This window comes from Marmota flaviventris, chromosome 3, assembly GCF_047511675.1.
Source record: "Marmota flaviventris isolate mMarFla1 chromosome 3, mMarFla1.hap1, whole genome shotgun sequence".
In the NCBI taxonomy this organism is placed as follows: Eukaryota; Metazoa; Chordata; class Mammalia; order Rodentia; family Sciuridae; genus Marmota; species Marmota flaviventris.
Genome location: NC_092500.1, coordinates 100,439,322 through 100,467,271, shown reverse-complemented (window position 1 = coordinate 100,467,271; position 27,950 = coordinate 100,439,322). Strand labels below are relative to the sequence as shown.

At 34.5% G+C, this 27,950-nt stretch overlaps 1 protein-coding gene and 1 pseudogene across 7 annotated transcripts in view; one reads left to right on the top strand and one right to left on the bottom strand.

Moving 5' to 3' along the window:
• Hook3 (hook microtubule tethering protein 3) overlaps positions 1-27,950 on the top strand; it is a 123,524-nt gene that overhangs the window by 32,799 nt on the left and 62,775 nt on the right. For 6 of the 7 annotated variants that reach the window (XM_071610155.1, XM_071610156.1, XM_071610154.1 and 3 more), the window contains 5 exons: positions 2,621-2,671; positions 8,413-8,545; positions 14,737-14,804; positions 22,603-22,665; positions 23,735-23,818. In XM_071610155.1, the coding sequence (XP_071466256.1) occupies positions 2,621-2,671; positions 8,413-8,545; positions 14,737-14,804; positions 22,603-22,665; positions 23,735-23,818 (399 nt within the window). Of the gene's footprint in view, positions 1-2,620; positions 2,672-8,412; positions 8,546-12,809; positions 12,836-14,736; positions 14,805-22,602; positions 22,666-23,734; positions 23,819-27,950 lie in introns of those variants that run through there. The other variant, XM_071610158.1, reaches the window with a different exon arrangement.
• LOC114082578 (chromobox protein homolog 1 pseudogene) lies at positions 264-1,955 on the bottom strand (annotated as a pseudogene).

Here is a 27,950-nt window from a genome sequence, read left to right as displayed (position 1 = left end):
CTTTGCTTTTCTCAGTAAAGTGTAGAATGGGTTGCCTTGAAATACTTATCTCCTCTCCTCCCCTGGAATGGGTGTGCAAACTGTCCAGCTTGGAACAGCTTTTAAGTGCTTGGGCTGCTGCAGGGCACAGATATAAGACTGGTTCTTCAAAGGACATCTTCTCAAGCTACCTAATAGTGTCAAGACAAGTAGAACTCCTCCTCTTCCCACTTGAAACCCAGTCTGAGGTGACAGGGGTTGAGACTCAGGAGAGTTAATTCTTATTATCTTTTTTTGTTGTCATCCTCCAGGGTGTGGGAATGCCATTGAGTCAGCCTTTACCCATAGAGTGCTATGACAGCCTGTGAGCACTTGACATTGGCTTCCTTGGAAGGGATGAAGTCAGCCTTGTCAGAGTTTTTCAGCTAAAGTCTGTAGCTCCATTATTCAGCTCCAGCTTTAAAACCTGGGCAATGCCTTTTTTTCCTTCTTCTTTGGTTTGCTCTCTTCTTCATTATCTTGAGAGTCAGAATCAGCTTTGCACTTTCTTCCCTCTGATTTATCTATCTGTCCTGGGCTGTTTTCTGTGACCATAGAAACTCAGCAGTGAGCTCCAGGGAATCCAGGTTCTCTTCTGGCTCTGTATGTTGTCCTCATCTGAGAAAACTTTGTTTTAGGAGGTACTTCACTTTGCCCTTTACAACTTGACCATAGATAACCTTTTCCCCCCACTTATTACTCTTCCTCTTTTAGCACCTCCTCCACTTTCTTGTTTTATTTTTTCTCCAAAGTGCCTGTTGGCTTTCTAATATGAAGGGGGATGCTGCCCAGAGCAGTGCTTAAGAATCTGAAAGGAGGGGCTGGGGTTGTGGCTCAGCGGTAGAGCATGTGCGAAGCGCTGGGTTTGATCCTCAGCACCACATAAAAATAAATAAAATAAAGGCATTGTGTCCAACTACTGTCCAACTACAAAAGTATTTAAAAAAAAAAAAAAAGTCTGAAAGGAATCAGTGCTAAGCTACTGGTATATCTTGTGCTAGTTGGGGGAGTGCTGCCCAGGAATGGAACAAGTTGGGTGGCTGCAGTCAAGCCCCTTCCTGAAAGCTGCAGCATACTGCAGGCCTTGCCAATAGCCCTCAGCTCAGCCAAATAAAAGAGCCTTGAATTCTGTGCTGCCCTACCACCTGTTCCATGTAGATGTGGACTAATTCAGCCTATTTGATTCAGTAGCCACAAGTTCTATCATTTCCTGTTCTAAAACATCTTCAATTACAGGTCCTTAATCCAAAATTTGAAACTCTCTCTGGTCCTAAAACTTTCAGACAATGGATGCTCAACCTGTACTAATATAGGCCAAGGTCAGCTAGATCAATGGGATGATCAACAGAATCATATCATATACACATTTAATTTAACATAGATTTAACTGTATGAGTTGGGGGAAAAAATTACAATTTGCAGTAAACATGGCAGTGATACTCTGTTATTTCTCCCAAATAACCTATTGGCCAGAGAACTTAAGCTCTGGGATGAGTAAACACTGGACAATATCTGTGGTGTTTCCTTTTATTTCATTTTTAGGGTTCTTCGTAGAGTATAAGGTCTTGTAGTACTCAGTGTTATTTATTCTAATGTTTCAAGATATGACAGTAAATTTTACAACCTGTCCTAAAAGTATTTACTTTGAAAAGCTAAAGAAACAGCAATCTTTTACAACAGTGAGGGAATTTGGAGACATTATATTTGGTGGGTTAAGAGATCTGTAAGGGTAATTTTTACTATAGTTTTTAGCTTAGTGCTCTAAATTTAGAATTTAAATCTGTGTGTAAGTGATAGCTCCACTTTGCTGAGGAAAATATCACTAAACTTGAATCTTCATTAATGACAGCAATTTTTTCTTTGTAGAAAATCTGAATAATTCAATGTAACTGTTAAGTTTCATTCACTTACCGAGCATTTTCTGTCAATGTGGTCATTACATTGAAACTTAAACTTAGTTGGAAATTTAATTTTTTGCTTTTTTGTTGTACTAGGGATGGAACTCAGGGCTTTGCACATGCTAGCCGTAAGCACTCTACAACTGAGCTATATCCCCAGCCCATTTTTAAATTTGAGACAGGGTTTCTCTAAATTGCCCAGGCTGAACTTGAACTTGGAGTCCTCCTGCCTCAGCTGTCTGATTATCTGGGATTACAGGTGTGAGCCACAGTGCTCAGTCTTAATTTTTTTTTTTTATAAATTTCTTAGACCTGTTTTGATGATGGTAAATTCAAATATGCTCTTAAATTTTGTTTTTTTTTTTATACATGTTGGGTGTCCCTTATCTGAAATGTTTGGGGACCAGAAGTGCATCAGATTTCAGAGTGTTTTGGATTTTGTAATATTTGCGTTAGATTTTGTGGGTTGAATATCTCTAATCTGAAATCAAATGTTCCAAATCCAAACTTTTGAGTACTAATGTGACTTTCCAAAAGTTTCAGATTTAGGAGAATTTAAAATTTCAGATTTTTGGATTAGGAATGCTTAACTTGTATATGCTTTATGATTAACTAGAATGATGTTTGGCTTAGAAAATTTTTATGTTAAACTATATTTTGATTTTTGCTTGTCTTTGACCCAGTTGTTTTCTCTCTTTATACAGATTAGCAATTTAAAGAAAATATTAAAAGGAATCCTGGATTACAATCATGAGGTAAGGACTCTCTTCTGATTCTACTTGGAAGTATTACCATAGGATAGTTTAATTTTATAATAGTTTTAAATAAGGAAAATTCATTTTCAAATTTAATAATGCACTTATTTTCTCTTATTTAGTTTCTAGGATATTGGTTCCAATAACCATCTGTTACATGCCAAACAGATGAATAAGCTTTATTGCATTATGGGTAGTTTGTGGATGATTACTAATTTATGTTAGATTTTGCTTTCTACTATTAATTTTCCCTTCTTCCCTAACTTGTGAAAATGGTTTAGAGCCTGTGCACTATCATGGTTAACTTCACTGCCTACTTGTGTCTTATTATTTGGCAAGACCCTGGCCCTAGGTGAACTTACTTTACCCTCTGAATCTGCATCACACATTGCTGGGGAAATTTTCAGAGAGTGGGACTAAATCATTTCACTTTAAATTTCATGATCATAGATTCCAAATGGACACAATACTAGCTTACGTGTGTTAATGATTACATTTATGACCATAACACCAATCTTCCCATTTCAGTAAGTGTGACACTTCCATCCACCCTAGTACACCGTACAATCTTAACAGTTCACACTCCATCTCTACCAGGTACTGAGGATGAACAAAGAGTTCTTTACCACTGAGCTATATCCCCAGCTCTTTTTATTTTTTGATTCAGGGTCTTGCTAAGTTGCTGAGGTTGGCCTTAAACTTAGCAGTCCTTCTGCCTCAGCCTCCTGATTGCAGGTGTATGCCACTATGCCCAGCCCTTCCTTCTTTTAATACCATCTGCAAGATCTATTAAACCTTCAAAATAGAGTTTTCTCCAGCTCTCCCACCACGACCCTACACCAAACCATCATTAGCTTGTGTTTAGATTACTAAAAAACCTAACAGATTTTACCATTATCCTTTGGTAGTTGGGTCTCCACTTTCAAGCTAGGATAGTTTTTAAAAATATAAACTAGAATATGTCAGTTTCCTTCTTTAAGTCTTAGGTGATTTTGTATTGCCTTGAAGATCAAATCTACATTTCTTACAATGTTCCACCAGGTGCTACATGATCCTCTAACCGCTTCTTACACTACTTTCTCCTCACCAACAACACTATAGCCCCTTCATCCTCCTCCTGTTCCTCAGATATGCCAAACCCCTGTGTGCCTCAGAGCCTACACTCCTGGTTCTCTTGATATATGTCATGTTCTTCCCTCAGCTCTTGTCATTGCTAGCACATACTTATTTAAACCTATTCTTATTTCCCAGAGATGCATTCCCCAAGTATGCACTATCTCAGCTGGGACAGCAGTTACTTCAGTCCCATTTATTCACAGCACTGTGTTTATTCCCTTTGATCCTTGCCATATCTGGGCTCTTTTTGTTTCGTTTTGTTTTGTTTACTTGGTTGTCTCACCCTCATATTAGTCATGAAATGAGGTTGGGACCAGACCTGATGTAGTCATTGTTACATCCCAGCCCCATTGCATAGTATTACCACATATTTGACACTCTAGATTTTCTAATTATCTCAAGTATGTGGTGAAGCCCTCCTGTAATTTCAGCTACTGGGAAGGCTGAGGTGGGAGGATCATAAATTTGAGGCCAACTTCAGCAACTTAGATCCTGTCTCAAAATAAAAAATAAAAAAGTCTGGGTTTGTGGCTCAGTGGATTGAATTGCTGAGTTCAATCCCCAATACCATAAATAAGTAAATATTTATAAATATTAGTAAATAGATACTATAAATGTTTATATATTTGGAAATATGTAAATAGATGACTACTCTAAAATTAATAGTATTTATTTACATAAAGTAAATACTAATTTCCAAGAAAAATACGACACTTAAGACGTATAACAGCATATGTAGGGTTTGTGTTAGACATCTTGACAAATGTGTAAAGGAGTATTTTGTTACTGTTACTTCTTAAGTGTACTAAAAAGGAATATTTATTAGATCTTTTGGCTTAGAAGAAGTAATTGTTTTTGTTCTGAGCATTGTGCCTATTTTGTGAAGTATAAATGGTAATTTTCACTAAAGTTTTACAGTAAAAAAGAACGAAAACTTATATCAAAGATCATGATGATGTTTCAGGAACATTTTATTGAGTGTTATTGTGAGGAAGGTATTATTTGTAATGCTGTACTCTTACTAGGTGTTAGAAGTCCTGTTATCCCCATCTTACATGTGAGAAACTTAGGTCAGGTAATCTAACCATATATACCTCTTTCTGTTAATCTATTTTTTTTTTTCAATTCCTCCAACTATTCTACCTCTACTCCACAAAATTTTCCTTGGCAATATTTTGGTCCTTGAGTCTATCACTGTCACTCTGTGGCTTCAGTCAGCATCATCCAGTCATGCTCCTTGTATTCAGAGAGTAGAAAAATCCAATCTCTGAAGATGGCTTTATGTCTTTGGAACTTTTCTAATGCCCTTTTAAGAGCCCAATTCTATTCAGTACTAAATGATTATGACAAAGAATGGGAGAATAAGTAAAACTAAAATCAGTATATATAGTTGGTATTTGCTTAGTTTGTGCCTGCACAACTATTTAGTAAGCATACTACATGACTCATTACCAGTCCTCATTTATTCTCATAGCCCAGTGTTTTTTTTTCTTCTGACTACCTACTGTAATTTGTAATTGTGTATTTCTTTGTGCATTTACTTATTCATTTTATGCCTTCTACACCCTACATAAACTCCTTGAAGGCAGAATACTTCTCTGTTTTTAAAAGCCTTTAACAGAATAATTCTAGTTTTAGAAATTTACCTACTAAAACTTCATAACAGCCACTCAGAAGTCTGAGGCAGGAGGATCACTTGAGCCCAGGAATTGGAGGCCATCTGGGACAACAGAGTGAGTGAGACCCTATTACAGTAAAATAAAATAAAACTACTTAGGGCTGTCTACCTCGTCATTATTTCATAGTAAGTAAAAATTGAAAATAACCCAAATGTCTAACAGTAAGAAAATGTTTTGTAAATACCTTGCAACCATAAAACTTCATATTAATAAAAACTATTTAATAATATGAAATATGAGATTGTATGTGGCATATGATACCAGTTTTATAGAAAATATACATAAATGTTCTTGTAAAATATGTATGCAGATCCATAGTCTCTAATCCTTTAGACCAGATCCATTTTGAAATCCAGAGTTTTTTAGACTTTAGAAAGGTAATATGAGCCTGATGCAGTGGTGTACAACTCGGGAGGTTGAGGCAGGAGGATCACAAGTTTGAGGCCACCTTAGCAATTTAGCAAGATCCTGTTTCAAAATGAAAAAGCACTGGGAAGTTCGCTTAGTGAGAAAGCACCCTTGAGTTCAATCCCCAATATCTCCTTCCCACCCCCAAATAAAAAGGTAACATGGTATAACCATGTATTGTGTGAATACCCCCAGGTGGGTTCCCTTATCCTATTATGTTGATATTTCTGCAGTGAAACTATTTTTCACTCTAAATGGAATAATAAGAATAATAAATAAACTGTTCATTTATTACCTTTCACCCTTATCCTGGGAAGAATTCCTTTGTCCTGTCCTACCTTATATTCCATTGACTGAATAATATGTATTTCTTGTTCCTGTTTTTTTTTTTTTTTTTTTTTGTAAAGCACATTTTCCATTAACATCTTCCGAAAAGTACTTGATAGATAACTTTTTTAGGTCATGCACATTTGAAAACAATCTTCTTTCTAGAGAGTTGAGTTGGTTATGGAATTTTAGTTGGAAATAATGTAAGTATTTTGAAAGCATTGCTGCATTGTCTTCTAATTTGCAGAAATGTTGAAATTTCATGTGGATTCTCATTCCTTTTTGGTAACTTTTTCATTTTCTGGAAATTTTTAGGATCTTTTTAAATCTCCCAAGTTTCAGGATGGTGTGCTTTGGTGTGAGGTGTATTTTTTGCAGGGAAAAAGCTTTATTTAAAAAATTATTACTATGCTTTGGCACTTTCCAAGTATTCAAACTACCCACCTATTAGTTTTAGTTTTAGAAATTTTTCTGATTTTTTTTAATTTATATTTTTCCAATTTATTTTCTCTATTCACTTTCCAGCCTTTGAGCCTCCTGGATTAATCCTTTAATTAATTAGCTAACCATTTCTCTTGTGTTTTTGCTCTGCTTTCTGAGATAATCACACACCTTTCTTCCAGTTTGTGCATCAAAGCTTTCATTTATGCTATCATATTTTTAATTCCCATAAACTTTGCTCTTTTCTAAGTGAAACTTTTATATCCTGTTCTTACTTTATGAATGTAATACTTTTTCTCACCTTTCTGTGAGTACTAATCACAGATTATTTTTACTTCCATATTTTTTTTTTTTTTACTTTATTTATTTCTTAATCCATCTGCCCAGGTTCCTCCCAGTAGGCATCACAGTTAGCAACTGCCAAGGAAGTAAATGATCTTCCTCCCACTCCCATCACTCCTTCTCCCCAGCCATAATGATCTTGCTATTGTTGGAATTCCAGTACACTCCTATCTCAGTACTTTGCCCCAGGCTAAAATCTTGTGTGGCTTGTTTCTCCACATTTTGTTATATGATTTACTCGTTTATTCTAGATCTCTATTCATTTTGTTGTTGTTGTTGTTTTGGAAAGTTATTATTTTATTTGGGGGGGGGGGTGTTTTGATTTTGTATTTTGGTTTTTGTTTGTTTGCTTGGTTTTGGGCCTGGGGATGGAATCCAGGGTCCCACGCAGGCTAAGCACAACTCTGCCACTGAGCTGTATCCCCAGCTACTCTGTTCAGATTTTGTCTGAGGCAGATTTTGTTAGAAGCTTTCATTGACTGCTTATCTGAAATAGCAGCACCCCTTCTGCACAACACCCATCAGTTTTTCATTGTAAAATAAACATATATTCAGAAAAGTATGTGACATATGTGTAATTTAACAGTTAATTATAAAGTGAACAGTCTTATAATAGGTCTGTGGAACATTGTCACCACCTTAGAAAGCCCCTGTGTTCATCTTTCACAACCTCTTCTTTTCACTTCCTATCTGCAGCATAGAGTGATCCAGAGTATGTAAAATAAAATTTAAAAATCCATTCTTTGGCAATTATCAAGAATACAAATAATAATAAATGTTGGCAAGGATGTGGGGTAAAGGTACACTCATACATTGTTCATGGGACCACAAATTAGTATAGTCACTCTGGAAAGCAGTATGGAGATTCCTCAAAAAACTAGGGATGGAGCCAGCATATAAACCAGGTATCCTACTCCTTGGTATATATCCAAAAGATCTAAAATCTGCATACTATAGAGATGCAGCCATATCAGCTTTTATCACAGCACAGTTCATAATAGATAAGCTATGGAAACAACCTAGGTACTTGTCAACAAATCTTGCTACCAGCATTTAAGGACTCAAATGGAGTGAATGTGACTATAGGGTCTGAGTTTTTATTTAATTTTGGCTTTTTTGGTGTCCCCTAGTTCAGAACCTTTTGTTTAAGGTTCACAAAAAGCAACATCTCATCCTTCTTGGAATAGTAAAAGGATCAGTTCACAGCTTCTTTTCTCAGTGTGCATATCACATGCCAAATAGTGATTTAAGTTGCTTGAGTTATCAGGATTGTTATAACTTAGGTATGTGAGGTAAAAACAAATTGGGAGTGAGATTGAACAGCTGTGTCCTTGGCAGTCAGTTTCTAGTGATTAAAAAGTAATCTATCAAATATTTCATGTGGTAATATAAATGTGAATGTAATTGTAATCTTTTGTTTCCATTTAGATTTTAGGACAACAGATTAATGACTTTACCCTTCCTGATGTGAACCTTATTGGAGAGCATTCTGATGCAGCAGAGCTTGGAAGGATGCTCCAACTCATTTTAGGCTGTGCTGTGAACTGTGAACAGAAGCAAGGTAATTTATATATTAGTTAGTGTATATATTTAAAATATTGAAGCAAAGTAATATATACTGTATATTTTATATATAAAGCACAGTACAAACAATAACATCTCTCAAAGGTCACCTGTTTTCTACAAATTTTTGCTAGTTTTTTTCAATTTTTTTTTTTAGTTGTAGATATCTTTATTTTATTTATTGATTTTTATGTGGTGCTGAGGATTAAACTTAGTGCCTCACACGTGCGAGGGGATCTCTCTTCCATTGAGCCACAACCTCACCCCAATTTTTTGCTAGTTTTAGTATTTTTGTTTTGTTTTGTTTTGATTTTTAGTTTAAGCAAGTTTTGCAAGTTACAGTAAATTTGGTTGTGGTCCTCTTCTTTCTGTTTCTGGGAGACCACATAATTCTTTTTGAGTAGATTGTTTTGTTGTTTATTTTTTATTTTTGTGGTGCTGGGACTGAAACCCTACCTTGTGCATGCCAAGTATGTGTCTACCACTGAGCTACATACCCATCCTGAGTAGAATGTTTTTAATGTATTTTAACTGCATTGGATATGATGAAATTTATTGTTAATTGGACAAGGTTCACCTATTAGTTTGGAAAGTGAACACAGATGCCCAGCAGCAGTTCAGTGGGTATCCATGTCTACCTTCCCAACATAATCTATAATAGATGCCTTAGAGTCGACATTGTCCCACACCCCGCCCTTTTCCCCATACTGTAGTTTGAAATATTTACAAGTTTGTCTTTGCTGTGGGGAAAAGAGGAGAGAAGAGTATCATAATATGTTGTCTTTAAATGATAAAAATAGTTTGAAATTCTGTTCCCTCTAAATGAGGTAGATATTCTTCCCCAAGAAATCACTTAAGTCGGTTTTTTAAAGGAAAGAATATTACATATTACCCAGATTGTTTCATCCTACTTACTTATAAGCGATTATAAAACTTTTAGAAACATTATGGGATATTTCTTATTAACCTATCTAGCAAGAAAACTTGAAATTCAAGGGCTTTGGGGGATTGTTTTCACAAAGATGAACAAAGACTTTAAAATAAATTAATGATTTGTATATCAGTGCTAGAAACATCTCACTAACCATATAAATATGAATTTTTATTTTCTTTGTTTCCTTTGTATTGCAATCTAAACTATTGAATTTGAAGTTCCCAGAGCTGAATTTTATCATTTTTATCAAAATATTGGTCAATTTATTAGCTAATTCAGTTTGTAAAATGGCAGTTTAGAAAACTCTGTACTTGAGATTAAGAGCATGGGCTGTAATGCCTAATGGGCTGTAATGCCTTGTTTTCAAATTTGATTCCACTTTCAGAAACTATGGAGGGATATTGAGCAAATCACTTAATCTCTGTATTTTAGTTTCTTAATAAAATGAAAATTTAGTACCTACCTCATAAGGTTATTTTGAGGACTCAGTGAGATATGTACGTAAAACAGTATAGGTTCTTTCACGTAAACGGTTCAAATGATCTTAGTTATGTGGAAACTCTTTTTTCTCTTTTGCAATACTAGGGAGTGAAGCCAGGACCTTGTCATGCTAGGCAAGTGCTATTGAGCTATATCCCCATCCTTTTTTGTTTCTTTTATTTTATCTTTTGAGACAATATATCACTGAGTTGCCCAGGCTGTCCTTGAACTTGGTATTCTCCTGCCTTAGTATTTCAAGTAGCTGAGATTACAGGCATACAACCACTATGCCCAATGAAACATAATATTTTATAAAGTATTTTAAAACATTAATTTTGGTTCTATTTTCATTGTGTGTTTTGTGGAGTTTTAGGTTACTACAATTTTTTCAATGATAGTTATCATAAGGTGGTGTTTAGGGATTTATATTCATTTTCTGAATAGTGGAACATAAATTAGTAAATCCACTTACTTAAAGACTACTTTTAGTTAAATTTAGTTCACAAATTTTGGTAGAAAATATAGTACTTTATATGTATAGCAAATCTAAGATGACAGATTTGTTCTTTGCTGAAGATACTTGAAGACCAACTTTGATATGTAGATAACAATGTAATAAATATCTTTAAAAAAAATTTCCAAGTAGCTTTTAAATAGCTTTTCTAATCTTAAATAGCTTTTCTGTCCCCTCTTTGAGAGCTACTTATCTGCATGGAGATCACTTATTTTCTAAGAAATACTGTCAGATTTATCATAAATAAAATGAATAAATAATACCCTCTTCTAATTGATTTATGTCACAAATGTTTATTTTTATGTCACAAATGTTTATTGAACTGATACATTAGGGAATAGGAACACAGTGGTAGATAAAACAGAGACAGTACCTGCCCTATTGGAATGAGAGTAGAGGGAAAAGGCATTAAATAATAACATCAGAATGCTGGTGAGTTCCTCTGAAGACCAAGAACAACCTGAATATGGGGTGAGGAAGCTATTTAAGTAAAGCTGTGGAGGATAATGGGTTAAGTATAATCTAAGTAGTAGAAACTGAATGTAAGAAAGTTACCTTTGAAGGATTTAAAAGCTCCACAAAACTACGATGAAGTATAGTGAGGAACAGATAAAGAGAAACAAAGCAGGGGAATAGGTAGATGAGGGTTATTCTAAACGATGACAATCACAATATTTTTCTTGCCCCTTCCCTCACCTTTGGTAATGCCAAAAAGATCTTTATTAACTTGTTCTTTGTTTTTTTGCGGGGGAGGGTGTTCTAATAGTAAGTTTGATAATAGTCAACGTTGTTTTCTTAAAACAGTGACTACTTTTACTGATCTGATTTACTTTTGTTTTTTTTAACAATGAATTTCTTTCTCTCTAGCTTCATTCCTTTTAGATTTTATCATGACATACTCATAGTAAATTTCAGTTGCTTATTCAGTTTAGCTGAAATATTCTGTAGAGTAATCTACAATCATTTTTTCCTCTGAAATTGTATAAATAATAAAAAAAATTTTTTTTTGAGCAGGATTTTAACATCTCACTGATTCAGATTTAGGGTATTCCTTGCTCTCAGGAACATAGTAGAAAACTAGAAATCAAATAAATGAGTTTCAGAATTACTAAGCATTAGCTGTCTCTGTATGTATGATATACAACACAGGGTTTATTGAAATGGCTCTATCATTTACTACCTGACTCACTTTGGACAAGATCTCAGCCTACTTCCATGTCTGCAAAATGAGTATACAAAATCTCCTAGTCATACAAATATAAGGGCTTTGTGCTTAGACACAGTTTGCAGTTAAGAAGTGAAAAGCAGCTGCTAAGAACTTTGAATATTTGTGCTATCTTGACTAACTTCTTTAATTAGGGCAAATAAAATTGAATTTGTAAAAGTAAAGACTAGTAGAGACACTGATAATATTTACTTAGTATCTCCTTTCTCTCGGTATTCTACTATTCATTAACAGAACAAAAATATGCTTTTTATAGATTAGGAAACTGGGATTCCTAAATATTAAGTGACTTGTCCAAGATTTCTTACTTGTGAGGGGCTAGTCAAGAACAAACACTCATGTTTCTTCCACATTTAAACTTAGTTTAGTACTCTTTGTACTATATCATGCTGTAAATTTTGGACAGCTTAGATTTTAGTGTAAATTCCTTTACATACTGCACCTCATTCTCCAGCATTACCTCATAGATATGTACCTAATAACTGTATGTAATTGTATTTTGACCTTTAAAGATTTGTAAATGGTTAAAATTGTACATTAATGTAGTTTTCATCATCATTTTAACATTTAGCATTTTACGGTGTTCGCGGGGAAGGGCCTTGACGTGGCAACACCGCTTCTTAACTAACGCTTCCCCTCTCACACCTACTAACTTCCTAACCCCCATCCCACTTTCTTTACTTCCAGTAGGCTGCCATTGAATTTCCCTTTGCCATTATCAGTGCCATGGCTTCTTCTCTTTCATGTTCACAGTCTTCATTTTGAGATCGGGTCAGTCATTTGAGTTTCATTAGTTTTTGTAGTTTGATGCCTTCAAACAGAATATCTAAAGCACTCCCTTGCTATATCTCTAATAGGACTCATAGGATGATTGTCATTGAGAAAAACAGAAGAAAACATTGATCTCAGACTAAAGGAATTCCTTACTGGCCAAATAGTAATTATGATGTATTCCTCCTCTTGGATTGTGTATGTTTGTATAATGAAACATTTGATTGGGTTCAAGTATCCTTATGAGAATACTTCCATTAAAACACTTTTTTAAAAAAAATTTTTAGTTATAGGTTGACACAATATCTTTTTTTTTTTTTTATGTGCTGCTGAGGATCGAACCCAGGTGCCTCACGCATGCTAGGTGAGCGCTCTACCTCTGAGCCACAACCCCAGCCCCTAAAACACATTTTTGATAAAGTAAAAGCTTTGGCATTGACACCAGAATGTCATAATGTCATGGTTTAATAGTGTTTTAAGAATACTTTTTTAAAAACAAGTTGCCTATCAGGAAGAGGATTACAGTTTAGCATTCCAAATATGAGAGTTTTTATAAATGGATTTTTGGATTTTATTTGTGAAACCTAGGATCTTTGAATTTCCAGTTGATAGCTACCTAATGTTTATAGTATTGAGAGAGCACAGTGGTGCAAAGTTCACAGGGTTAGGAGTTAAGTTCATATTTAAGTCTTGGTTCTACACTTTTCGAGGTGGGTGCTCCAGAACTCATGCATTCTAAGCACTCACTCTACCACTGAAATAAATTTCCTGCCTCTGCATTTTTTAAACCTTGGGTAAAGTTTATTTATCCTTGAATAATTTCTATTAGTTTTCAATTTTTCATCTGCAACAGGAAAGTATTAACATACTTTGCAGAGTTGTTGAGAAGTATTAGAGATAAACTACACATAAGTCCTTACTAATGAATCTCATCCAAAAATTACCTTGACAATTTGACAAGATTCCTTCATATTCTACTTCTAGGGGTGAGAAGATTTCTTTTATATTTGCTTTTTTTGTATATATGGGATTAGAGTGAAAAGTGAAGGCTAAAATTTCCTTATTAGTTTACCTTTTAAAATATTTTTTTTGAAAACATATTTACCATGTTTGTTGGAATCCACCTATTTTTTTAATGCTTAATGCCACTTATCCATTATTATATTTGGAAATAATGAAAAATCACTTCCCGGACTGTTTCTTTTTAAATAATATATATATATTTAAATATATTTATTTATTTATTTTTATGTGGTGTTGAGGATTGAACCCAGTGCCTCACACATCTATGAGGCAAGTGCTCTACCACTGAGCCATAGCCCTGCTCACTTTCAGGGCTTTTAAGAAGGAAAGAAATTATTGTTTCAATATTGTTGTACTAAGAGCTAAAGAGACCTTTCTTTTTCTGCAGTGGTGAGGATAAGATTGATGAGGTTGCTGTTTTAGCATATTAGAAATATTAGACATTATTTTAAAGCCTGGGATTATACAGTATATGTTTCTCTTTTTTTCCCCTTTCACTCATTTATTTATTTTGTTTTCATTGATGTTTTATATACATATATATATATGATGGAATTTACTGTGGTATATTTATATATGCACATAACATGCTTTTGTTAATTTAATTCTGCATTTCCTCCCCTTTCCTGTCTCTCTTCCCTTTCTTTGGCTCTTCTTCTTCTATTCCACTAATCTTCCCTATATACAATATTTGTTTATACTATTAGATTCTATCTTAAATTCATCTTAATTCTTTGCTAAGCATGTCTTGGGTTTATTAAGTATTTTCTTTTGTGTAGTAGAAAATACTAGTGTAGAAATTAAAAATAATTCAGTGCTTTAATGTTACATGAGAATAAAAGACTTCAGAGTTTTTTTAACCATTTAGCAAAGAATAATGTGAAAGATAACTTTTAGATTTTAGTAAAAGTAAGTAAATAAATAAGTAAATGCCTTAAACTATGTGATTTCATTTATTTACATTGACAACATGTAATGCTGATGCTGCATTCCCCTGACCTATAGCTGTAGAATCAGCTTTATAAGAAATGATGTAAGGGGAGAAAATGTCTTCAGGAAAGATAAATACTGCGATTTCAGCCTTTGCTTTACCTATGGCACATATGTGAATACATTAAGCATGTATGAGGGACTCATAGGAAGAATCAAAACAAGAAACTAAGAATTTATGAAGTATTAGCCTTCATCCCCTTGGCTGTATTTACCTTGAACAGTGACATTCTAGATTGTTCTTGTTTGCAGAGTACATCCAAGCCATTATGATGATGGAGGAATCTGTTCAACATGTTGTCATGACAGCCATTCAAGAGGTATGTTGGAGCTTTGTGGTTAAAGAAGTAGAGATTTTACAAAGTAATTTCTCCTACTCATTTTTAGAGCACTTTTTTTGGCAGTGCTGGGGATTGAACTCAAGAATCTTACACATCTTGAGCATCATTCTGCCACAGAGCTTTACCCCCAGCCAAGACCTTTCTTCTTTACATTTATGATAGAGCCTGTTTCTTTCTTTTTGGGGGGTGGGGGTACCAGGGATTGAACAACCACTGAATTACCTCCCCAACCCTTTTAAAATATTTTATTTAGAAACAGGCTTTTGCTGAGTTGCTTAATGTCTCCCTAAGTTGCTTTGAACTTGTGATCCTCCTGCCTCAGCCTCCTGTGCTGCTGGGATTACAGGTGTGCACCACCATGCCTGGCCAAGCCTGTTTCATTTTTTATTTTAAAAATCATATGTATTTAAAACTCACATCTATTTAGATTTTAAACATTTATTTTGTAAATATAGTTGCAGCTAATCCTAATTTTTAAAAGTGTCCTTAATGAACTAGGAATAGTAGACTAATTCCTAAAGGTAATAAAAAATCATATCTATGTTAAACCAGCAGTCTACCTCATACTTAACTATTGGTTTTTCTGTTTGGCAAAAAATGGGTCCTCAACTCAAGGTATACTCAAAGCAATTACTATTTGAATATTTATTTTAACTGGAAGACATAAAAGTACAAATAAATTGATCAGACTAACACCTGGTTAATCTCAGGATGTGAGAATGTTTTCAGCCATAGAAGCAATGGAATAAGCCCTGAAATAAGATAGAAAACTGTATACAGGACATGAATATGCAAGTAACAGAAAAAATACAAAATGCAAACATGAAAAATGCCAAATGCAAATTTAGATAGTGTTTTTTTGCAATAACTTCTGATACCAACAACTAAGAATTGGGCCCCACTTCAAAGAGGAAGGACATAGCTGTCCACAAGACTGCCCTTACTTCAGAGAACAGCCCCACATTCAGGGATCCCCAGGCTACTCTCCTATCTGACCATCTGGGTTCAAATTTAGGAGTTACCACTATCCTTAAATTTTGTAATTCACTGGAATAACTCAGAACTCAGAAATGTTAATATGTGACAAATGGATACAAATAAAACCAAATTAATTTCTGAATTTTTAAGTTTCTGTTAAGCCAAAAAGTATATAGGATAAGGTCTGGGAGAGTCCAAAATGCAAAGTTTCTATTGTCCCTTCTCCAAAGATTCAGGATGTCACCCTTATGGCACATCACTGTGTGACAATACATAGATTATTGTCACCCAGGGAAGCTTATCTGAGCTTTTGTGTCCAGTCTTCATTGGAATCTCATTACATAATATTATTGATTGAATAACTTACCATAGGTCTGAAATCCATTTTCAGTCCCTACCTCTCCAGAGGTTAAACTGATAACAAGTGGCTTAAAATCCCAATCTTCTAATCACATGGTGGATCTTCCTGGATGTCCAGCCCCCATCTGTAATCATCCTCTTAGATCACATGAATATAAAGACTCCTTTCAGTAAGAAATCCCAGCAGTTTAGATACCATCTCCCTGGATAGGAGCAAAGACTAGCCAAATTCTTTATTACCTAGGACCTTTTAAAAAACCAAAACCTTGGGCTGGGGTTGTGGCTCATTGGTTGAGCACTTGCCTAGCATGTGTGAAGTAGTAGCATTATACTAGATTATTTGTCCAATTTTTGTGATAAAATATATGTAACACAAAACTTGCCATCCTACCCACTTTTAAATATAAATTCAATTATAATAAATTTTATTCTCTTATACTTTGGGGGGGGAACAGTACTGGGTGGGGATTGAACCCAAGGCCTCATGCATTCTAGGTAAGTGTTCTACCACTGAGTTACACACAAGCCCAATTGTAGTGAATTTTAAGTGCATTAACAGATGCAAATTTATATAGTAAATACAACACTATCAAAACTGTATTTGATTCTCAGAACCACATGTAAATAAATAAGGTCCATCAACAACTAATATTAAAAAAAAAAAAAAAATGGCAAAGAAGTAGATCAACCCAGCTGCAATGTTGTGAGCAGCTGGTGTAGCTCCAGCTCCTTGGGAATCTGGGGCAGGATGATGACTTGAGCCCAGGAGTTGGAGACCAGCCTGGGCATCATAACAAGACCCCATCTCAAAAGATAAATAATAAAAAGTTGATTAGTATGGCATTTAGAACTGATGTTAGGAGTATAAACTGGCAAATCTTTAAAGAAAATGCTATTATATACCCTTTTATGTCATGTAAGATTAGGTTTGATTATAAATGTTAAAACACCAAAACGATGATGGTCCTGGATTGTTATAAAGACTCTATAGTCATCAGGGACCCAGCATTCTTCCAGTACATTAGACTTAATAAGGTCTTTGCCATCCATAATACATGATACCCACCTAGTGGTTCAACTGTGGCTTTTCAAGCTTCAGCTTTCACATTTCCAGCCAGCATGAAGGATTAAAGGAAGGGTTTTGTATTTCCTTGACATAAACCTGCAGGAATTTCCCCCCTTAGTAACCAGATATCACTCACATAGCCACAGCAGGGAGACTGGGGGATCTGGCCCTTACTCTGGGTGCTAATAGACCCAAGTCAACATGTGCGAATTCTGTTGCTAAGAAAGAGTAGGGAAAATAACAGGGGCCACAAACAATTACTGTAATCTGTCCTTGTAATTCCATATTTAGGAATTCATCAAAAAATATGACATGTAAAGACATGTAAAAATAATTGTAATAATAAGCATTTTCCAGCACCTATTATGTGATAGATAGTGTTGTATTTACTATATAAATTTGCATCTGTTAATGCACTTAAAATTCACTACAATTGGGCCTGTGTGTAACTCAGTGGTAGAACACTTACCTAGAATGCATGAGGCCTTGGGTTCAATCCCCACCCAGTACTGTCCCCACAAAAAAGTATAAGAAAATAAAATTTATTATAATTAAATTTATATTTAAAAGTGGGTAGGATGGCAAGTTTTGTGTTACATATATTTTATCACAAAAATTGGACAAATAATCTACTACAATCTTGTGAGATGTTGTCATTTGTCCCCATTTTATAAAAGAAAACTAAAGTATAGAGAGTTTGAGTAACTAGCTCAGGTTCACACAGGAAATAGAACTCAGATCTAAACAGTCTGAATCTAAGGCTCATGCTTATAACAGTTGTGCTGTATCGCCTAAAATAGTTATTTCAGTATTATTTCCTAGTACTAAAACATTAGAAATAACCTAACTACTCAACAAAAGGGTAATTGATAAATTATGGTATATTGGCACATTATGTAGGCATTATGGCATATTTTTTTAAAAATAATGACATAGATGAATAATGTTATCATAGTTCAGGTTAAAAAAGTTAGATTATAAGCCAGGTATGGTGATGCACCAATAATCCCAGCAACTTGGGAACCTGAGGCAGGAGGATTGCAAGTTTGAGGCCAGCCTGAGCAAATTAATCAAATCCTGTTTAAAAAATTAAAAGTGCTGAGGATGTAGCTCAGTGGTAAAGTGTCCCTAGGTGCAGTCTCTAGGACCATTAAAAAAAAAAAAAAGGTAGAATATAAAGCACACGAAGAATGTGTGATTCCATTTATTAAAAAAATAGGATGAGAGAAAACAAACTTACTCAATTTTAACTTCTCTCTTAAAGGTTGAATATTCTTTACTCTTTGTCTGATTTTACTGTAATAACAGATATTATAACAAGAAATACTTTCTAAATTAAAATCTGTGATCATGTGATTTTCATTCTATGAATCTGTCCCAAGAAATTATTTTAAAATTCAAAGATTGAATACAGTGTTTTTCAAACTACTTTAAATTAATAGAAATGTGAGAGCAGTATATATTCATTGGTACACTTGTATTTAAATTGTGTTACCTTCATCCAATGGAAAATTATATAATTAATAAAAGTGTGTTTAAAAGGATATCTTATGACTGGAAAAATTTTAAAACCTAGTATGAATGAACATATAAAATTAACATACAATGGGATTATAATTAAATTTTCAAAATAAATTATATATTTATTGTATGTGTATTCATTTAGCAAATACTACTTATTGAGTACACAGTATGCACTAGGCACTCTAGTAGATATTATAAATATAACTGAAAGAGATGAAGATGTCCCTTGCCTGTCAAAGGAAAAGAATTAAATAAAAATTCAAATACAGTAAGAAAAGTGCCATGATGGGGGAAAAATATAGGAGTCCTTGTTGAGAGTATCTAACTCAGTTTGAGGACATTAGGTAAGGCTGCCTCTGAGAGGAAGTGAGGCTGAACACTGAAGGATGAGAATGAGATAAGGAGGTACAAAATTTTTTTCTAAAGTCCAAAAGTCAAGAAAAACCAAGACCAAATGACATGGGTTGGAGCCATTGAAAGTACAATGCCTGTAGCAAACATTGTGAGAGAGAAAATGCTCAGAAATGAAATAAGACATACAAGATTATTAGGACACCATGCAGTTTTGTTAAGAGCTATAATTTTGGAAATGAATGAATAGATTCTAAGGAAAAAATACATTGAGACCAGTAATTGAAAAAAATCTGTGCAATAAGGATGGATTGGGGGAAAACAAAAGTGGAGAAAGGGAGACCAATTAAAAGACCTTAATACTTACTCAGTGAAAACAGATGAAAGCCTATACTAAATTATGGCAGTCAGTGTTGGAAATAAACAGATTTGAAAATTGGTAGACATGTTGATCAATGGAACTTAAGAAGAAGGCTTTTCCCTTTGGGCACATGCTATTTTTATGGTTTCTGATCAGGTGCTACTTTGATTTTTTTTTTTTTAACTGTAGTAAAATACACAGGACATATAATTTCCCATTAGTAACATTTAACATATAAACAGTGTTGTACAGATATCACCATTATTTAGTTCAGAACTTTTTCATCATCTCAAAAGGAAACCTAGTACCCATGAAGCAGTCTCTTCATTAAGCACAAACTTCCTCCAGCCCTTGGCAACCAGTTATCTGCTGTCTTGTCTCTATAAACATGCCTATTCTGGATATTTTCTATAAATTGAATCATATCACTTGTGGCCATTTGTGTTTGGTTTCTTTTATTTAACGTGTTTTCAAGGTTTGTTCTAGTATATATCCTTACTTTTCCTTTTTATGACTAAATATTGTTCTGCTGTTTGGATATACCACATTTTGTTTATCTGTTCATTGGTTGATGGACATTTGAGTTATTTCCCTCTAATGGCTGTTGTGAATAATGCTGCTGTGGACATGATTGTAAAAGTTTATCTTGAATACATTTTAAAATCTTTTGGATGTTTCCAGATGATGGTCCCTGACTTAAAATGTTCATCAGGGTTTGTTGATTTTAAGATGGCACAGAGAGACTGTACTTCATCTTTTTCATGAAAATTTTCATCTTTTCCTGGGTAGAGATACGATATTATCCTCTTTTGTGATGCTGGACAGCAGTAGTCATCTATTCCCAGTCAGCCACAAGATCACAAGGGCAAACAAACCGTGGATATTCTGTAGAGTACTCTGTTGCTAAGTTAGGATGTTCAGTAAGCTAAGAATATTAAATGAATTTTTGATGTAACAAAATGTGGCTTATTAGGACATAACTGTAGTGTAAGCTGAGGAGTATCTGTATCCTGAAATGGAATTGCTGGATCATGTGGTAATTCTATGTTTAATTACATGAGGAACTTCAAAAGTGTTTTCTTCTACAGCTATATCATTTTGCATTTCCACCAGTAATGCAGGAGGCTTCTGATTTCTTTACAGCTTGGTCAACCTTTGTTATCATCCATCTTTGTAATAATAGCCTCAAAACGTACATGAATAGTATCTTATTGCTTTGCTTTTGATTTCCATAATGACATTATATTGAGCGTTTTTCATGTGTTTGTTGTAGTATCTTTTGGAAGAAATATCTGTTCAAGTAAATGATCATCTTTTAGCTACTTAAATGCTAATAAGCCCCAAGAAAGAGAAAGACAGATGTTGAGATATAAGAAAGAGGACTGATAAATGGAATAGGGTCTCTAAGAAGACCTGTTCTTAGAGGCTTATCCTGTCACTTGTGCTCTCAATTCCATTCCTTCCAGCTTCTTAGCTGGAAGGTAAACTAGAGAAGATAATTGATAAAACAAATGACAAACATGGATTCTAAAGTGGACAAGGAAAATCCCCAAAATAAGATGACAATGTTAGTAGAAGAAAGAGAAGTAAACTTTAGCCAGGCAAAACCAATAGTGTTCACTGCAGTTTCTAAGCAAAGTAAGGAAGAAAGTGAATACAAGAATGATGGGCTAAGACTGGAAACACGGAGAAGGTGAGAAGAGGGATAGGACCTAGGAGCTCAGTGAAGCTGAGGAACAACTGAATGAAAGATTGACAGTGTTCAGAGTGGGATATTTAACTTTTTAACTTTTTATTGAGAGGTGTTATAATAAGGACCAAAATACAACAAGGGGCAAAAAGGAGAAAAGACTGAAAAAAAATATTTCCTGCTCCCTGCTCCTACCCACCTCTGAATTACAGAATTCTCTGAATATCTTGCCACTGCCTTTATCATACTATACTGTATTTACTGATTTATGTTTCTTTCTTGAATTCTGCTAGACCCATGGTTGTCAAACACAGCTAATTTTTAAGTATGTCAAAATTATAAAAGTTACTTTTTTTTTTCCAGATGGTAGAGATCTTTTTCATTATATTTTTTCTTCTCTACAATGAGTACCATTTTTTTCAATTTGAAGAAAAGTCTTTTTAAAAAATCTTACTATTAATATATTCAACTAAAGCATAAAAATTGAAGCTGGTATTTTTCACTTTCTTGAGATTTTCCCCCCTATTGTGTTAAAGGACTTTCATTCTCATTAGTGAGTTGGAGCAGTGATTCTCAAGCTCCAATGTGCTTCAGATCACCTGGAGTACTTATTGAACTGTCCTCAGGCTAACCCTAGATGTTCTGACTCAGTAAACCTGGATGGGGCCCAAGAATTCATATTTCTGACACGAGACCAAGCAGTGCTAATACTGTTGGTCTGGGGAATCTCATGTTGAGAAGTGCTGATGTTACTGAACATAACATTTCAGTTCTCTAGAGAGCAGAGTGAAGGATGAAATCACAAGATCTCTTGATATGAAATCCCCACATTTCTAATTGTCCCTCCCCCTTTTGTCCCTCAGACGAAACATGAGAAATCATAGAAGACTGGGGCCGTTTGAGTCTGCCCCTTTTATTTGTCATGGTCAGAATTTTATCCCTTTATCCCAACCTTTCAGACATGCTTTGAATCTTCTCTTTGCAATGCAAGGCTGAGAGAAGCAAAGATTTAGGGGAATACCTGTGTGTGAATGTAAGTGCTATATTGACATTGTCCACATTTATTTTTTAGAATTAAGTTGATGCTTAATACCACTATTTTTACTGAAAGTCACTGTTTTTAAATTTCTAGCCACATTTTAAACTTTACTATTTGTCTTTTCAGTGATAAAAAATGTTATACTTGATTCTTGGCTTAGGCTTATAGTGAAAATGAGCACCTGAATTTAGACCTCTTATATTAAGTGAAGGCATTATTCTGGAGTAAAGAAAAATTTCAAACTCTGAAGTATTATTTACAGGAAATTATTTCATTAACTTTTGTGTTTTCATTTTAATTTTTATATTTCAATAGTGGCTAGGTATTTATTTATTTATTGTGTAAGTATATTATGTAGACTGTCTTTTTTTTGCCTCACTTTTATAATAATTTAAATCTTAATTTCAGCTAATGAGTAAAGAGTCTCCTGTCTCTTCTGGGAATGATGCCTATGTTGACCTTGATCGCCAGGTATATAATTTGGCCTTATTTGTATTCATGCAAAATTAAAAAGGGTAAAGTTTAGATATTAATGAGAAGCTCTTTTAGTTGAAATTGCTTATGGAATATATTTGTATAATTTTTTATATTTTACCTAAAATTTAAGAACTTAAAATGTTTTGTGAATTGACACCATTTGTAAATTTTTTTTATTCCCCAGTACCTCACCTTTCTGTCTCCTCTGTTGTCCTTATCTCCCCCTTCCTTTTTTAAATTTGTTCTAATTAGTTATACATAACAGTACAATGCATTTTGACACATTGTACACGAATAGAGCACAACTTCTCATTCCTCTGGCTGTACAAAGTCACACCAGTAGTGTAATCATACATATATGTACAGTATTATAATGTTTTTCTCATTCTACTGTCCTGTTTGTAATTTTAATTAAAGTATTATTGCATAACCCACTGAAAACTATTTTCTTTAACTTATTGTAATTCCTGTTTTCTAGTCATGATTTTTTTCTTTTCCCCTTAGTTTGGTCACATGAAATAGAGAGAAAATCTTACCTTAAGGAAAATTTTCAATACTTTGCTAATTTATAATTTGTAATAATAATGGGATACAACTTGGAAATGTTTGAGAATTAGAATAATAAAAATCCTTTGTTAAAAAAAGGGTGCAGTACAAATTAGCATAAAAGTTTAATATGATGGAAAAGCTTGCGTTAAAACTATTTATTTTAACAGTTGAAACTTCCATTCCTCTATGAGATGTTTTATCAAGGTAAAACTTCTCAGCTCTTGAAAGAACCAACATTACCAAGAACCAAATAGTCCAGACAGGAGAAAATGTGAAAGAAAACTTGACATGGAGAAAGAGCCAAGTTCAGAGAATAGAAAAGATAAGACTTAGGACTAAAAGAAATTCAAAACTAGAAGTACCTTCTTTTGAGTCTTAAAAGATGGTTTTTGATTTCCCCTTGTACTTTTCCCCAAGAAATAAAAGAGAAGAACGTTTTAATTCTATGTTGCATAAAATAATTATTGTTTCCATCTTATATTGAAATAGTTATCATATCTTTGTTTCTAACCAGTTGAAGAAAACTACAGAAGAATTAAATGAAGCTTTGTCAGCAAAGGAAGAAATTGCTCAAAGATGCCATGAATTAGATATGCAGGTAGGTGGTCTGTTCTGTGTACCACCAAATGTTTTGTGTACTGCTGTGTAGTACAGTTTGAATATAATACAACTGTAATTAAATGAAAAAGGGAAAAAAATAAACATGTTTCTGGTTAAGGATAATAGACTCAACAAACATGTTCATTTTCTTTCTTTTTTGCAACCCCATTAAATTTATAATATTTACAGTGAATTAAAATGATACGAACCTCTGAGGAAGAAAGAGTAGTGATATCAGCATCCATGAGTCTTCATGGTGTGCTAGTAAATTGGCTTTCAGGAGGGTTGGGGAGATTTTTAAAGCCTGGATTTATAGTGTTTGCCAATTTCTGAATTCAAGTTTCTGATGGTTTAACAGCTAGTTTGCAAGATCTTAGATATTTAATAGTCACCTTGAGTGTAGCCAGCTCTGAAACACATTTTTCATCAACATCTGAAAGTCAAAAGACAGTTGAAAAGTGCTAAATGGATAAAAAGAGCAAAAAATGAAATGGTCAAAAATATTTGTGAGGAGCTTCTATAACAACAGAACACCAAATAGACCAGATGTGGCAGAAGACTGATATGAGGCTCTAACTAGAAATGTAGAAGGGTTAAACTTCTTGCATCATGTTACCCACTCCACAAATTGATATAATCTAGCATAAATGGTATCTAAAATTGATAGATCAAGAAATACTGATACATTCATATATTTAGAGAGATAAGCAAAATCCAAAGCAGAAACTTGGGAATAGTGAAAATTAGTCTCTGGGGAATGAGAAAATTCAGCAGGAAACTGTGAGTTTCATTATAAGCTCCTTTGTCATGGTTTTTCTTAAATAAATCATGTTTACGTTTTTTTAAATTAGTCACTTTTTTTTCTGTACATATATAAGGATTTCTGCCATAGATACTAAATTAAAATGTTTTAGCAGCATTAGCTTGTTGTAGTTTATTTATTTGTTTACTTTTGCAGTATTGGATCAAACTGAGGGCCTCACACATGTTTGGTAACACTCTATCGCTGACCTATATTCCCAGCCCCATAGTTGGTCTGATAATTCTAATATTAAGGTTTTTTTGTTCAACACTCAGCCTTCACATAAATTTACCACATCCCAGATGGTATGTCAATTCTCAGAAAAATTGAAAGAATCTGTGATATGTATTATGGTCTCTGATCACCATGCAGTTAAAGTTGGAATGCAATAGCAAAAAATATGTTTAAAAAACATACAGCCTTCAATATTTATTTTAACTATGAAAATAGAAATAGTAGAAATGAATGAAATAGATCAGGAATATAGAGTAGATCCTAGAAAGACTAATGTGGTTTTAGAAATTAGACAAATTATAGAACTGACATTTCATATTCTTTCATTTAACCAACAACATTTGCCAAGCACCCGCTACATTTCTTGTACTGTTCTAGTTGCTTTAGATAAAATAAAGATGGGAGAATAGAAACAGATGAAACATCCCTCCTCAAGGTGCTTCTATTCTAAGATAGCTGATAAACAAGATAAAAATACACTAAGTTATCTGGGCGTGGTGGCGTGTGCCCATAATCCCAGCAGCTCTGGAGGCTGAAACAGGAGAATTGTGAGTTCAAAGCTAGCCTCAGCAAGGGTGAGGTGCTAAGCAACTCAGTAAGACACTGCCTCTAAATAAAGTACAAAATAGGGTTGGGGATGTGGTTCAGTGGTTGAGTGCCCCTGAGTTCAATCTCCAGTAATCCCCCCCACCCCAAATACAGTAAATTATGTGGTGATAAGCATTCTAGAGTAGAATAAAGCAGGGAATGTAAAATAAGGAATACAGAGTCCAGAAAATTTAATTTTTAATTGGGTCAACCCAGGCCCACCTTAAGAGAGTGATGAGTTAGTAAAATCCCAAAGAGATTAGGGGAGCAAGCCTACCATATTTCCAGGGGGAATACAAGGTAAGGGCCATGGAAAAGGCAAAGGATCTGAGATAGGAGTGAAGTAGTATATTAAAGAGATAGGAAGGGCTGGGGATATAGATCAGTTGGTAGAGTGCTTGCCTTGCATGCACAAGGCCCTGGGTTCGATCCCCAGCACCACCAAAAAAAAAAGAGAGAGGGAGATAGTAAGATGAAAATGATAATAGAAGAAGGGAGAAAATAGGAAAAGTCAGTTAGTCCAGAGAGGCCTTAATATATTTCTTTATAAAAAGTGACATGGGTAGCCAGCCATTGAAGGATTTTGAGCAAAATAGTCATGGGATTGAGTTGTGTTTTACTCTTAGTTGGCTCAGAGACCAACTAAGAGGCCACTGCAATAAGGCAAAAAATTATATTAACTTTGATCTGTATGTTAGAGATGCTGAGAGGTGACCACAATAGATTTTTTGAGGTAGAGCAAATGTTAAATTTGCTGATAGATTGGATTTGAGTGTGAGAAAGATGTTAAGGATGATAGCTGAGCAATTGGAAGGAGGGAGTTACCATTTAGTAAAACGAGAAAGACTACTGGCAAACTAGGTGATGGTGGGTATTAATCAAGAATTCCATTTAGGAGCCAGGCATGGTGTCACACCTGTAATCCCAGTTACACAGGTGGCTGAAGGAGGATTTAAGTTTGAGGACAGTCTGGGCAACTTACACCATGTCTCAAAATAATTTTTTTAAAATAGAGCTAGGGATGTAGCTCAGTAATAGAACACTTGCCTAGCATGCAGTGAGGTGCTGGGTTCAATCCCCATATCCCACACACACATTCCATTTGGGCAAAGATTATTTTGAATAAGACCTCAAAAGCACAAGCAACAAAAGCAAAATTAGACAAACAGGACTATATCGAACTGAAAAGCTTCTGCACAGTAAAGAAAACAATCAGCAGAGTGAAAAATCAACCTATGGATTGAGAGAAAATATTTACAAACTATTCATCCAATAAGGCATTAAGAGGAATAAGGAGGGGCTGGGGATGTGGCTCAAGCGGTAGCGCGCTCGCCTGGCATGTGCGGGGCGCTGGGTTCGATCCTCAGCACCACATAAAATAAAGATCTTGTGTCCACCGAAAACTAAAAAATAAATATTTAAAAAAAAAGGAATAAGGAATTCAATCCAACAACAGCAACAATAATAATAATCTGATTACAAAATGGGCAAATGATCCTAATAGATATTTCTAAAAAATAAAAATACAAATGATCCACAATTTATACAAAAATACTCAACATCACTAATTATCAGATAAGTGCTAATCAAGATCACAGTAAGAAAGACTGTTATCAAAAAGACAAATGATAGCCAGGTATGGTGGCTGGCACACACCTGGAATCTCAGCAACTCAGAAGGCTTAAGCAGAATGATTGTGAGTTCAAAGCCAACCTTAGCAAATCAGCAAGCCCCTAAGCAAATTAGCGAGACCCTGTCTCAAAATAAAAAGGGCTATGGGTGTGGCTCAGTGATAACTACACTTGGGTTCAATCCCTAGGTATCCACAAAACAAAAGACCAAAGATAAAAAGTAGAACTGCCACATGATCCAGCAATCCCACTACAGGGTGTATGTTCAAAGGAAATGAAATGAGCTTCACTAGTTACAAATAGCCAAGAAATAGAAACCTTATAAGTGTCCATCAACTGATGACTAGATAATGAAAATGTAGTACATATACACAATGGAATACTAGTCGGCCATAAAAAGGATAAAATCCTTTTTGTCAGAAAATCATTATATTAAGCAAAATGAGCCAAGTATAGAAAGACAAGTACCACATGATTGCATGTGAAAGCTAAAATAATCAATCCCAGAGGCCCGGAAGGGAGGAGAGGATAGAGAAAAGTTGTTTAATGATACAAAATATACAGTTATATAGGAGGTTTAAGTTCTAGTGTTCTGTAGCATAATAGGTTGACTATGGTCAACAATAATTCGTTGTATATTTCAAAACAGCTAGAAGAAAAAATTTTGAATATTTCCAATATAGAGCAATGATAAATGTTTAAGATGGTACATGTAATTATCCTAGTTGTTCATTATACATTCATATATCAAAACATCACACTGTAGTCCATGAAAATATACAATTATTATGTATTAATATAAAAAAGATTTTTAGGGGCTAGGGTTATGGCTGAGCTGTAGAGTGCTTGCCTCACACGTTCAAGTCCCTGGGTTC